The following is a 14,636-nucleotide window of genomic DNA, read 5'->3' as shown; positions in this document are numbered from 1 at the left end:
AAGCAATACTGCTTAGCGTATGATGGAGCTTTACAAACACCAACGCCCAGCCCTATCCCAGAACAATTACAGCAGAGTTTCTGATTTAACTTTAAAGGTTCTCCTGTGATTTTTGCACATTGACTTTGTATCCTGAGACTTTGCTGAAGTTGCTGGTCAGCTTAAGGAGATTTTTGGACTGAGATGAACGGGTTTTCTAAATACACGATCATGTCATCTGCAGACAGGGACAATTTGGCTTCCTTTCTTCCTATCTGAATACCCTTTATTTCTTTCTCTTCTCTGATTGCCCTTGCCAGAACTTCCAGCACTATGTTGAATAGGAGTGATGAGAGAGGGCATCCTTGTCTTGTTGCAGTTTTCAAAGGGAATGCTTTCAGCTTTTGCCCATTCAGTATGATATTGGCTGTGGGTTTGTCATAAATAGCTCTTATTATTTTGAGATACGTTCCATCAATACCTAGTTTATTGAGTTTTTAGCATGAAGGGTGTTGAATTTTATCGACGGCCTTTTCTGCATCTATTGAGATAATCGTGTGTTTTCACTGGTTCTGTTTACATGATGGATTACGTTTATTGACTTGCGTATGTGGAACCAGCCTTGCATCTCAGGGATGAAGCCGAATTGATCGTTGTGGATAAGCTTTTTGATGTGCTGCTGGATTCAGTTTGCTAGTATTTTATTGAGGGTTTTCACATCAATGTTCATCAGGGATATTGGCCTGAAATGTTCTTTTTTTGTTGTGTCTCTGCCAGGTTTTGGTATCGGGATGATGCTAGCCTCATAAAATGAGTTAGGGAGGATTCCCTCTTTTTCTATTGTTTGGAATAGTTTCAGAAGGAATGGTACCAGCCCCTCTTTGTACCTCTTGTAGAATTCGGCTATGAATCTGCCTGGTCCTGGGCTTTTTTTTTTTGGCTGGTAGGCTATTAATTACTGCCTCAATTTCAGAGCCTGTTATTGGTCTATTCAGGGATTCGACTTCTTCCTGGTTTAGTCTTGGGAGGGTGAATGTGTCCAGGAATTTATCCATTTCTTCTAGATTTTCTATTTTATTTGTGTAGAGATGTTTATAGTATTCTCTGATGATAGTTTTTATTTCTGTGGGATCAGTGGTGATCTCCCCTTTATCATTTTTAAAATTGTGTCTGTTTGATTCCTCTCTCTCATTAGTTTGGCTAGCAGCCTATTTTGTTAATCTTTTCAAAAAAACAGCTCCTGGAATCATTGATTTTTTGAAGGGTTTTTCGTGTCTCTATCTCCTTCAGTTCTGCTCTGATCTTAGTTATTTCTTGTCTTCTGCTAGCTTTTGAATTTCTTTGCTCTTGCTTCTCTAGTTCTTTAAATTGGGATGTTAGGGTGTTGATTTTAGATCTTTCCCGCTTTCTCCTGTGGGCATTTAGTGCTATAAATTTCCCTCTACACACTGCTTTAGCTCTGTCCCAGAGATTCTGGTACATGTACCTTTGTTCTCATTGGTTTTAAAGAACTTATTTCTGCTTTCATCTCATTATTTACCTAGTAATCATTCAGGAGCAGGTTGTTCAGTTTCCATGCAGTTGTGCGGTTTTGAGTGAGTTTCTTAATCCTGAGTTCTAATTTGACTGCACTGTGGTCGCAAGACACTGCTATAATTTCCGTTCTTTTGCATTTGGTGAGGAGTGTTTTACTTACAATTATGTGGTCAATTTTAGAGTAAGTGTGATGTGGTGCTGAGAAGAATGTATATTCTGTTGATTCGGAGTGGAGAGTTCTGTAGGTATCTATTAGGTCTGCTTGAATCACTGTGCAGAAATCACATGCATTCCTACACACCAGTAATACAGACAGCCAAATCATGAGTGAACTCCCATTACAATTGCTACAAAGAGAATAAAATACCTAGGAATACAACTTACAAGGGATGTGAAGGACCTCTTCAAGGAGAACTACAAACCACTGCTCAGTGAAATAAAAGAGGACACAAACAAATGGAAGAACATACCATGCTCATGGATAGGGAGAATGAATATCATGAAAATGGCCATAATGCACAAAGTAATTTACAGATTCAATGCTATCCCCCCATCAAGCTGCCAATGACTTTCTTCACAGAATTAGAAAAAACTACTTTAAATCTCATATGGAACCAAAAAATAGCCTATGTAGCCAAGACAATCCTAAGCAAAAAGAACAAAGCTGGAGGCATCACATTACCTGACTTCAAACTATACTACAAGGCTACAGTAACCAAAACAGCATGGTACTGGTACCAAAACAGATATATAGACCAATGGAACAAAACAGAGGGCTCAGATATAATGCCACACATCTACAACCATCTGATCTTTGACAAACCTGACAAAAACAAGCAATGGGGAAAGGATTCCCTAATTAATAAATGGTGTTGGGAAAACTGGCTAGCCATATGCAGAAAACTGAAACTGGACCCCTTCCTTACACCTTACACCACAATTAACTCAAGATGGATTAAAGATTTAAGCGTAAGACCTAAGACCATAAAAACCCTAGAAGAAAACCTAGGGAATACCATTCAGGACATAGGCATGGGCAAAGACTTCATGATTAAAACACTAAAAGCAATGGCAACAAAAGCCAAAATTCGCAAATGGTATCTAATTAAACTAAAGAGCTTCTGCACAGCAAAATAAACTATCATCAGAGTGAAAAGGCAACTTGCAGAATGGGAGAAAAGTTCTGCCATCTATCCAACTGACAAAGGGTAATATCCAGAATCTACAAAGAACTTAAACAAATTTACAAGAAAAAAAAAAAAAAAAAAAAAAAAAAACCCCATCAAAAGATATGAACTGACACTTCTCAAAAGAAGACATTTATGTGGCTAAGAAACATACAAAAAAAAGCTCATCATTACTGGTCATTAGAGAAATGCAAATCAAAACCACAATGAGATACCATCTAATGCCAGTTAGAATGGTGATCATTAAAAAATCAGGAAACAACAGATGCTGGAGAGGATGTGGAGAAATAGAAATTTTTTTTTTTTTGAGACACAGTCTCTGTCACCCAGGCTGGAGTGCAGTGGTGCAATCTCAGCTCACTGTAAGCTCTGCCTCCCAGGTTCATGCCATTCTCCTGCCTCAGCCTCCCGAGTAGCTGGGACTACAGGTGCGCGCCACAAAGCCCAGCTAATTTTTTGTATTTTTAGTAGAGACAGGGTTTCACCGTCTTAGCCAGGATGGTCTTGATCTCCTGACCTTGTGATCCACCCACCTCGACCTCCTAAAGTGCTGGGATTACAGGCCTGAGCCACCACACCCGGCTTAGAAATGCTTTTACACTGTTGTGGGAGTGTAAGTTAGTTCAACCATTGTGGAAGACAGTGTGGCAATTCCTCAAGGATCTAGAACCAGAAATACCATTTGACCCAGCAAACCCATTACTGGATATGGACCCAAAGGATTATAAATCATTCTACTATAAAGACACAAGCACACTTATGTTTACTGCAGCATTATTCACAATAGCAAAGACTTGGAACCAACCCAAATGCTCATCATGACAGACTGGATAAAGAAAATGTGGCACATATACACCATGGAATACTATGTAACCATAAAAAAGGGTGAGTTCATGGCCTTTGCAGGGACATGGATGAAGCTAGAAATAATCATTCTCAGCAAACTAACACAGGAACAGAAAACCAAACACCACATATTCTCACTCATAAGTGGGAGGTGAACAATGAGAATACACGGACACGGGGAGGGGAACATCATACATCGGGGCCTGTCAGGAGGTGGGGGGTTAGGGAAGGGATAGCATTAGGATAAATATCTAATGTAGATGACAGGTTGATGGGTGCAGCAAACTACCATGGCACATGTATACCTATGTAACAAACCTGCATGTTCTACACATGTATCCCAGAACTTAAAGTATAATAATAATCATCATCACCATCATCATCCCTCCGGATGATTCCAGAAGGCCCCTCAGGCTAAGAACCACTGACAACCTCACTCCCCAGAAGATGCATTTCCCCTAACACTCCATCCCCATCATTGGATTTCTCCACATGCAATGGTCTTCATTTGTTGACATATTTCTCAGGAAATATACTCTTTACTTTTTTGATGTGGAATGCCTGTCTCCTTAGATTATAACCTAATTGAATGCCATAAAATATTTTTTGAGTTTTCTTCCAATTCCATGCCTAGTTTAGTGCTCAGTTCAACAAACAACAAAAAAGTTACTTTAACATTTTGTTATTCTGCACAGAAAGCCAAACTGCCAGAGACTTCCACCACTTTGCTTATTAATGGTGCGACCTTAAGCAAGTCATTTTATCTTTCTGAGTTTCCATTTTCTTTACCTTTAAGTAAAAAAATAAATTCTACCTTACAGGACTTTGTGGGAACAACTCAACACTCAATGCATGGAGAGTAACATGCAAGACAAGGTGTGTGCGGGCCCGCACTGTGCTTCTGGTCTTTTCACTGTCTCCCCTCCTTCTTAGCCATCATTTATAGAACAAAGAAATGAACTGAATTCTACCCCAGTGATTTCCACTTTTTTTTCACTTTCAAACTTCAGGAATTTTTTTTTTCAAAGAAAGGTTACACTCAAACACTACAACCTTTAAAAAAAAATCAAGGCAGGGCTGTTTTGATTGAACAGCAAAAGGGGCCTGGGGACCCTCTGGCTGAGACGATGTACTGTACTCAGGGTACAGCCCCTTCCAGAGAGTTTTAAGTGGTGACTCTGGGGGCTGGGCCCTAAATCTCTTGGGGATGAGCGATGTCCAACCTCTGCATGACTTCCAGGAGGGTCTGGGAGGTTCCCAGTGAGTCCCTACTGCTGACAGGAGTGGGTCTCATTCCTCAGGTGAACTGGAAAGGAGGGAAGGAAGCATGATGAGCACTGCTGTTTCAGTTTGACTTTGCATCATGAAATTGCGAGTCTGGCTGTGGAAGATCCTGTGCTTCTTGCTGTAGAGACTGAACATAGTTGGCCTGTTCCTTCTTGTCTCTTTCTTGGCTGGCTGTCCTTCTGGAAACATTTTATATGAATTGGCCTAGTCTTGAAGCCAGCAGGAGGCACTCTAAATACCAGATGCCCCTCGGCATTCCCGAGAGGGTCTTTCCTCTTGTGTCTTTACTGGACAAGCAGCTGGTAACCAGGGACATAAAAAAGGCCAAACTCGATGAACGCATCAAGGGCCTTGACAAGAATGCCAGGCCAGTTCCAGTTTGTCGTCTGCATGCCATCAATAGCGATACGGGAGCCTCACTTCAGCACTTCTAAGGAGATGGGCTGTCTCGGCTCTTTAAATCTTTGCAATTTAGGGCCTATCTTTATCTGCAATTCCACAAATCCAAAAGTCCTGAAAACCAAAAGTTTTTTCACAAGCTTGATGCAAATTCATGTGATGACAAAACCTAATGTGAACTGGGCCGGGCGTGGTGGCTCACACCTGTAATCCCAGCACTTTGGGAGGCAGAGGTGGGTGGATCACCTAAAGTTGGAAGTTTAAGAGCAGCCTGGCCAACACGGTGAAACCCTATCTCCACTAAAAGTACAGAAATTGGCTGGGTATGGTGGCGCATGCCTGTGATCCCAGCTACTTGGGAGGCTGGGGCAGGAGAATTGCTTGAATCTGGGAGGCAGAGGTTGCAGTGAGCAAAGACTGTGCCATTGCATTCCAGCCTGGGCAACAGATAGAGACTCTGTCTCAAAAAATTAAAAACAAGGCCACACGTGGTAGCTCAGGCCTGTAATCCCAGCACTTTGGGAGGCTAAAGTGGGCGGATCAAGAGGTCAGGAGTTCAAGACCAGCCTGGCCAACATGGTGAAACCCCATCTATACTAAAAATGCAAAAATTAGCTGGGCATGGTGGCACCCGCCTGCAGTCCCACTTACTCGGGAGGCCAAGGCAGGAGAATTGCTTGAACCTGGGAGGCGGAGGTTGCAGTGAGCCAAGATCGTACCACTGCACTCCAGCCTGGGCAACAGAGTGAAACTCCGTGTCAAAAAACAAAAACAGAAACACAAAACCAAAACAAAAAACAAAACAACAACAACAAAAAACCCCAAAAAAATCCTGGAGGTTGACTTTAGGCTTTGTTTATAAAGACTCCATTTATTCCTATATTTACAGTGTGAACAGTCATAACTTTTCCTGTGTGAGTATTAATGTGTTTGTGGGAACTTAATGTGTTTGTTTGTCATGGATCTTGCTGGGAATATAACATAATACAAGGTAGATCCCTTTCTAAAACATAAAAACATTCTGGCCTCAAGGGCTTCAGGTAACGAATTATAGACCATTACTTAATTCCTAAAGTTGTAACACCTTTGTACCTGACTTCCTGATAACTTATAGTTAGTAACAGCTTACATCAATCATCAAATCTAGCTATCGCTAATAAAAACATAATAGAAGTGGCTGTTATTTTCCCACTTAGCAAGATTTTTTCATGGTCAGGGCTACATACTGGGTCCAGATGATGTTAGGCGATAATGGCAACAAAGTTGCAAACTGTACATTTCAACATCTTGTCAATCAAAAGCTCCTTGAAAGCAAGCTGTAGGTCTGTAGCCAGCCTCCAAGATGATTGTCCCTTCTAGTATTCACTCATATGTAGTCCCCTGCCACACACCCAGGGCTGGTCTGTGTGATCAACAGCATACTGCAGAAGTGATGATACAGTACTCCTGAGGTTAGGTAGAAGACTGCTGCTTCTGTCTCTCTGATCACTTGCCCTGCAGGAAGCCTGCAGCCAGGCCACAAGGACACTCAGGCACTGGGTATGGAGAGGCCCACAATGGCAAAAACGGGAAGCCTCCAACCAACAGTTGGTGAGGAACTCAGACCTGTCTACAACCACATGGGTGAGCCTGGAAGCAGATTCTCTAGTCACAGCTGAGTCTTCAGGTGACTGTGGCCCCAGCAAACAACTCAACTGCAATCTTCTGAGAAACCCTGAACCAGAGCCATCCAGTCTATGATGTTCTCAGATTCCTGACCCTAAGGCACTGTGAGATAATAAATGTTTGCTATTTTAAAGCTCCTAATTTGTGGGATAATTTCTTATGTAGCAAGAGGTAACTAACACAACATCATTCACCTTTATGTTGCCAGAATCTAAAAAAAAAAAAAAAGAAATACCTGGGCACAAATTGGGTGCCAAAATCAGTACTTGCTGAATGAAGAGCAAATGAATGGTGGAAACTCAATCTGCATCAGAAGACTTGAACTCAACCATCTAACATTCAAGAATAGAAGAGAACAAGTAAGTTTTCTGACTCAATGACTTTTAAATGTGAAATTGAATTTAGTGCAGTTACTTTCTCTTAAAGTTCATTTGCATGGAGGTGAAAAAAGGTTTCACTGAAGTTGCACCTGGTACACTTTGGGACTGCATTTACGCTGGCACACTCGATTGACACTCTCTCTGATCTCCAAGCAAGTGCCATGCTCCCGGGAAAGCACACATTTGAGGAAGTTACAGAAAAGCAACCCTTCAGCCAAGAACGGTCTTCCCCAGGTAAGAAACTACAATGATCACTTGACAATGTACAACCTCACTGCTTATAACCCAGGAAATATCTAAGATCGCAGTGAATTTGACGGGAGTAAAATTTATTTTTTTAAATCAGCCAGATGTCCCATCTGTACATTTCTCTCTTTTTGAGGTAAGTAGCCTTTAGCATCTTTGTATAATTTTATTCAGGCAGACAATATCTTTTTATACACCTTTCCCCCCACCAAAAAGTTGCTCCGTGACAGTAGCTGAACCTAAGTGCACCATGGAGCAGTTTTTTCTCTCTACGGTCCCTTAGCTCAAGGTTCTAGTTTGAAAGTGTAGAAAAGAGATGTTGCAGTTCCGAGTACAGTTTAAAAAAAGAGAGAGAGAGAGAGAGAGAAAGAGACTAATAAAGACTGAGACACACCTGAAACAGGTACTAGGTCATATATGATTTTTACCCCCAGCACCTCGCAGAAGAGTTGGTAGCTAATGGAACCTCAAAGATGTGTACTGAATGAATGTTATCTTTATTGCAGTAAAGGGTATATTCTTAAATCCATTCCTGGACTTCTTTCAGTGAATCAAACATATGCATTTTTTTTTTTTTTTTTTTTGCTACCTCGGGAACTTTGGACATGCCTGGAATGTCCTGCCCCAGCCCCTTCTTAAATGGTGGTAAATGGGAGTAAATGGTATCATACTAAGGCCCTAGCAGAAAGTCTGGGTGTCATCTTTAACTCTCTCCCTTACTTTTCCACAACTAATTCATCATCAAGTCTTACTGCTTTTAACTCTGAAAATATATCTGGAGAATCTACCATCTTCTCTCCTTCTGCCCCTGCTGCATCCCAAGCCCTCATCGGTTTCCACCGGGATCACTCTAGGAGTCTCCTATCTGGATGCTGGCTTCCACTCTTCCCGCCTCTAGTCCATTCTCCACCATGCAGCCTGCAGGATTGTTTTAAGAATGTAAATTGAATGAAAAATTTTCCCTACTTAAAAGTCTTCCTTTTGCTTTTGAATAAAGTAAAAAATGTCTTACCTTGGTCTTCAAGTCCCTGCTGGTCTGACCCTTACCTGCTACTCCCCTCTAATTTTTGTTACTTCCTCACCACTACCATGTAGCCACACTAGCCTTCTTTCAGTTAACCAAATATTACTCAAACATGACTCCACCTCTAGGGAGTGATTTTCCTAATTATTCTGCCAAGTAGGGATTCATCCCGAACAGTTACTCCTTGTTATTCTCTATTACTGTATGCTGTTTACTTCCTTCAGAGCATTTATCACCACAATTTGTAATCATATTTGTCTGTCTCCCAGATGGCCTGTATACTCTAAAAGGACTTGGGGACTATTTTCTTAACAACTGCATTTGTGCCTATTAGGCATTACCCAGCAGGGTGTGAGACACTTCAGCCACTTGAGAATGCAATGGGCACACGTAAGTGAAGGACATGTCACCCACAGGACAGGAGGGGAAGGAGCTGGGGTCACCCTGTCTCGGAGGCACCTTCCTGCAGCCCCGGCACTTACTTGCTGACAGGCCACTGCTAGCACTCATGGAGCGGCCTGGCTCAGGGCGGGATTTGGTGATAGATGGAATACTGACTGAGCCACTGAATACTGTCCGACTTTCCTGAGGCCGAGGGTTCTATAAACAAAAGCAAGAGAGACATCCTTTAGCCAGAAAGAAACTGATTTTTCTGCAGAGATGTCTATTTTTCACTATAATTACCAAGAAATAAAGTCATCTTGACCAGAATGACACACAGTAAGGAACGGCAGATTATATAGTCTTTCCCACCCACAAAAGTAATAAAAACCTAGCATGAAGTAAATCTCATCCTAATCAGGAATAAGTACTTATACTTACTGAAATACTTATCAGTAAACAGCATTTTTTGGGTTGTAAAAACAGTAAGTAAAAGTTATATGGTTAGATGTGACAGTGAAGGGTAGAATTACATGGACATTTGCCGATAACTGAAAGTTTTTACCATGTATGACATTTTTATTTGCTCAACAGCTGAATAAGTCCGTTTGGAGAAAATTCTACTAAAATTATATTCTTCTCAAGAAAATGTTTTATTGATGTGATACTAAATGTGCCATTTATAAGTTCACACCCCGGTCACCAGGCATCTTTACTGACTCACACCAATAGTAATACTGAGATTAGAAATAAGACGCTGCAATACTCACAAACTAGGTGAAGTTAGTTAATTTGGGACTATTAGTTTGAAAACTAATTTCTGATGTAAATGGTCTGGATTTGATTTCAAAGTTTATAAACAGGTTTATATACATTTACTTGGAAGATTTATCTACTCCTTACTGATTTTTCCATTTAATTACTGAATGATTTTAAGTGTGTGAGGTAGGAAAATAGGCCACAGAATGTTTTGCAAATCACACACACCTAAAGGACAGCCAGAGAGGTGGTGTGCAGGGTGAGCTGTCTGGTTATAGTTGAGAACAGAAAGCAGGCAGACTCCCCAAAGGCCCCAATCTTTTTCAGACCAGAAGGATGAAATGTTGGGGCTGAAAAAGTCCAGATATTGAATATTGAAAAATATTTCAATATTCTTTATAAATCCTGCAGAAGGCAAACTATATATACCATGTTATTAACATCTCTTTTAACACTCACAAGGCTTTTCTCCATTTGCTGACATAATCCCAGCCTCATGTAAGCATCTTCTGAAGCAAATGGTCTGGATTTGATTTCTTATAATTTATAAACAGATTTATATATATTTACTTGGAAGATTTATCTACTCCTTATTGATTTTTCTTTCATAGGTAAGAAAATGATGGTAATCTTACTAGCCTATTGTCAGCCAGCCTCTCCTTCACTGGCTGTTCAAGAGGGTGTGCCATAAAGGCAGCATGGTGGCTGTGAGCACAGGCTACAGAGGGATTTGGCCCACTACTCACATCTGTGCTGCACAGTTGACTAACAGCAGGGCTTGGGGTTGGTAAACTCTGAGCCCCAGTTCCCTCAGCAGTATCATGGGGATAATTGCCTCCTGGGGCTTGTCTGAGGATGAAGCTAATTACACTAGCAAAAAGAAAGCATGTAGCCCAGTCCTACTATGTGCCCTTTCTTTCCTCTGTTCTGGTAACAACCTCATACAGCTATCTGCAATATCACTTTCAAACTTCCTTTTAGTCACATCAAAACAGCAATTCTGGCCAGGCGTGGTGGCTCAGGCCTGTAATCCCAGCACTTTGGGAGGCTGAGGTGGGCGGATCACGAGGTCAGGAGTTCGAGACCAGCCTGGCCAATATGGTGAAACCCTGTCTCTACTAAAAATACAAAAAATTAGCTGGCGTGGTGGCACGCACCTGTAGTCCCAGCTACTCAGGAGGCTGAGGCAGGAGAATTGCTTGAACCTGGGAGGTGGAGGTTGCCGGAGGAGCCAAGATCATGCCACTGCACTCTGGCCTGGGCGACAGAGCGAGACTCCATCTCAAAACAACAACAACAAACTCCCAGCAATTCTGCTTGGTGGTGGGGGGATCACAACTTTTACATGTTTAAATAAGACCTTAACTCTATAATGGAAATGCAATGAAAAAAAAAATCACACATTGAAAGCCCTAAAAAAATCAAGTTTTGTGACTTTTCCAAAGGATCAATTTGTTGAGTAAAGCCAAATAGTTTAATTCCAAGTTAAATTATAACATGCAACTTTCCTTTGAAAAGAGATGCTCTCTTCATAGAATGCTATAGGCTACCGTTAGTATAGGGTAATCCTTTATCTTTTCTACATCATCAGAAAATCACACAGATAGTCATAGCCACTAAAACATAACAAAATGTGACTGGAAGATATATTTATTACCCTGGTGTTCTCTCAGTGCTAACTAGTTCATTAAAATTGTTTGCTTTTTTTTCTGATTATAAAGGTAATACTCATGAACTGCAGAACATATAATAATGAAATCATAAGGGACCAAAAAAGTCCCCTGTGAATTCACCAGATACTATTAACAATTTGATGTGTTTCCTATCTTTTCTTCCAACACAATTTCTTTAACCGTTGATGATAGTGTATCATGCTGTTTTCAAACTAGTTAACCAAGCTAACTAGTTATTTTTTAAAAATGTTACAACTGTCTGCCTCATTTTACTGTTTCAAAACCACAATCTTTTCTCATCGTTTTGGGCTCAGGAAATATTACTTTTTCTTCTAGTAGCTTAACACAGAAAATACATTAGAGAAATTTATTCACATACCTGCCATACGTTGATAAACTTTGTGGTATGACTTATGTTTATTCATGACTTATGTTATTTAATGTTAATAGAAATCTATCTTACCTAAATGGTTTTAGAAGTTTCAGTAAGAGAAAAGGCCTAAATGCTTAAATTACATTTTACATATTTTACTAAATGTCCTCATACTTGACCTTTAAACATGGAAACCCAGGGGGACACTGTTGATAGGCACACTGTCCTCCACACTCACCACCTCAGGGTCCTCAGCTTTTGGGCTGACAGTTCATTTGTCCTGGTTATTCAGTAAGCATACGGTTCCCTAGCCTCAGTTCTTTAGTCATCACATAATTTCTTATACTGACTGCTATTACAATAACACTAAACTCTCCAGCACCTAAAATAGTTAGGTGCTGAAAGATATTTGCTGAATAAATAAATGGAAAATGAATAGATTATATCTGCAATCCCAATTTTCTAATTTGAGTATTGAGATTAATTCAGTTGGCAATGTAATTTCAAAATATGATCCTTTCTGTAAAACAGTGTTCAGTTAATATTGATTTGAAGTTACAGGTCTGTGTTTTAAAGATACAAAGTAACATTCTACGCAAACACTTAAAAGATGACTGTCTTCTTTGCTATATGATCTAGGTTAAATAATTTAACATAGAATACAATGAAATGGGCATAAATACTTAAGGCTTTTGAGGTTAAAAGAAACAAGCAATAAAGAAATGTACAAATGGGGCTAAAAAATATTTTTTAGTTATAATAAAGTCTAGAACTGGAAACTGAGTTCCTAGATGCCATGCAATTGTGAAACTCACTCCAAGGAGAGGTTAGAGCTCTGAGAAAGTTTGCAGCACTGAACTTTCCTACATGCACCTGAAATGCCTGAGAAAAGGTTATGGCAAAACAACTAAAAAAGGGTCAAAGCCAGCACTCGGGAAAGCATGCATTAATATCACTTGAAAAGCTCCAAAGCATACATTTTGAAGAATCGCACATACTGAAAGTTGCCAACTTGTTGGCCCCAAATTTAACCGATGCCATTTACATGAATTTGGTTTATCTACCAAATTTGCACAGTCCATGTAATTCTTGGTGCATTATTTAAAGCAGATGCTTTTTTTTTCTCTAAGAAAATAAAAAAATTAAAATGGAAATAGTCAATGCTAGCAATTCAACAGTCACATTTACAGGAGCAACCTGTAAGATTCAAGCAACGTGTGAACAACGCAGCCAGGAAAAGCTCAAAGGAGATGGGAATATTTGTTTCAGGCTATACATTTCGTTATTGTTTTTCTGTAAACCTTAATATATATTGATGTTGTCCTTTCCTATAAAACAAACCTACCCTAGAATAAATAGCAAAAATTAAGGCTACAAAATATACCTGAAACTTAGTAACACCGTAACGGGCTGAAATAATAAAGGAATGACCAAAAAAAAAAAAAAAGTTTTGTTAAAAAAAAAGTTTATCATTCAGTCAGCTAGAGTTGAATACATTTCATTATAAAGTGACAAGAAACCTAAGCCTCTGGTCCTTTCAAGGTACAAATATGCATAAGATTAGGGTAAGACTTTCATTTGATGGTACGGTATTTCTAGTTATAGATGACTAACTAAAGCAACATTTCCATAGTCTTTTATATGAAAAGTTATTATTTTTTTGAGACAGAGTCTTGCTCTATCACCTAAGCTGGAGTGCAGTGGTGCAATCACAGCTCTCTGCCACATCGAGCTCCCAGGCGCAAGTGATCTTCTCCCCTCAGCCTCCCAAGTAGCTGGGTCCACAGGCATGTGCCACCACATCCAGCTAATTTATTTTTATTTTTTGCAGAAATGGGGTCTCACTATGGTTGGCCAGGGTTGTCTCAAACTCCTAGGCTCGTGATCCTCCTGCTTCAGCCTCCCAAAGAGCTGGGATTACATGTGTGAGCCATCCTACCCAGTGAAAAGTTCCTGATTAACAAATACAAAATTCCTCTGGAATCCACTCCCTGCAGTCTAAGCAAACTAAGACTTATTTTATCATGGTTAATTTAATTTGGTCAGATAAGATATTTAAGTGATATAATAATTTAAATGTCAATAACATTTAAAACGTTATAATTTAGAATAACTTTATAATACAAACAAAAAAATAAACTTCCCATCCTATAGCTAATTTTCTAATTGGAAAATTTCTACATATATAAATACAAAAATTGATCTACTATTGCTGTAAGTTAGGGGACATTGTGGGAAGTGATACATTATACAATTCAAACATTTTATTACCTGCAAAACTAACTTAAGAAGATGTTCCCTTGAAGTTACTGTAAGCATACACCACTTGATGGACATATGAATATTCAGCTTTAATGGCCACCAGCTCTCCACCCTATTGCAAAGCCACTGGTAGCAAAGATACAAGCTGAATGGAAGAGACCAACAGCAGCTGCCATAATCCTTCAGAATACAGCATGCTTTCTAAATTTTCCTCTCTCTTTGCTTTAGTTTTCTTACCTTGGATCCTGGTTGGAATTACATGCATTTCAGTAACTCAAAGATTAGTATCTACTTATTTTTAGAATTTTTGTTACTCATTAATATTAATTTTTTAACTTTTTACTTTGGAGATTTTTAAGCTTTTCAAAAAGGGGTTTATTGTAGATAGGTCTGTGGATGGGCTCTACCACAGACTAACCTCACTAAATATAAAACATTTCACTGAATTGAACTGGTTATAGGGTAAGGAGCTAAAAAATTCAGAAATTCTGGGAGCCCTTTCCTGTTCGTTTTAATAGAATAGAGAGCTATTTCTTATGATGGAAAAATCTTTCATTAAACATAGACAAATCTTCAATACTGTGTTTCAAAAATAAAAATTGAAATCTTTCCTATTCCTCCATCTTCTTCCTCAAAAGA

At 39.6% G+C, this 14,636-nt stretch overlaps 1 protein-coding gene across 22 annotated transcripts in view; it reads right to left on the bottom strand.

The window, feature by feature from the left end:
• Positions 1-14,636, bottom strand: part of CDC42BPA (CDC42 binding protein kinase alpha) — a 332,162-nt gene that overhangs the window by 6,282 nt on the left and 311,244 nt on the right. For 18 of the 22 annotated variants that reach the window (XM_050757123.1, XM_050757286.1, XM_050757256.1 and 15 more), the window contains one exon: positions 9,032-9,149. In XM_050757123.1, coding sequence (XP_050613080.1) covers positions 9,032-9,149 — 118 coding nt within the window. Of the gene's footprint in view, positions 1-552; positions 9,150-14,636 lie in introns of those variants that run through there. The other 4 variants (XM_050757227.1, XM_050757266.1, XR_007719261.1 and 1 more) reach the window with 4 other exon arrangements.

This window comes from Macaca thibetana, chromosome 1 (genome assembly GCF_024542745.1).
Source record: "Macaca thibetana thibetana isolate TM-01 chromosome 1, ASM2454274v1, whole genome shotgun sequence".
NCBI classification, from domain to species: domain Eukaryota; kingdom Metazoa; phylum Chordata; class Mammalia; order Primates; family Cercopithecidae; genus Macaca; species Macaca thibetana.
Note: the sequence above shows the minus strand (reverse complement) of the source record. Positions and strands in the feature narration are given on the sequence as shown.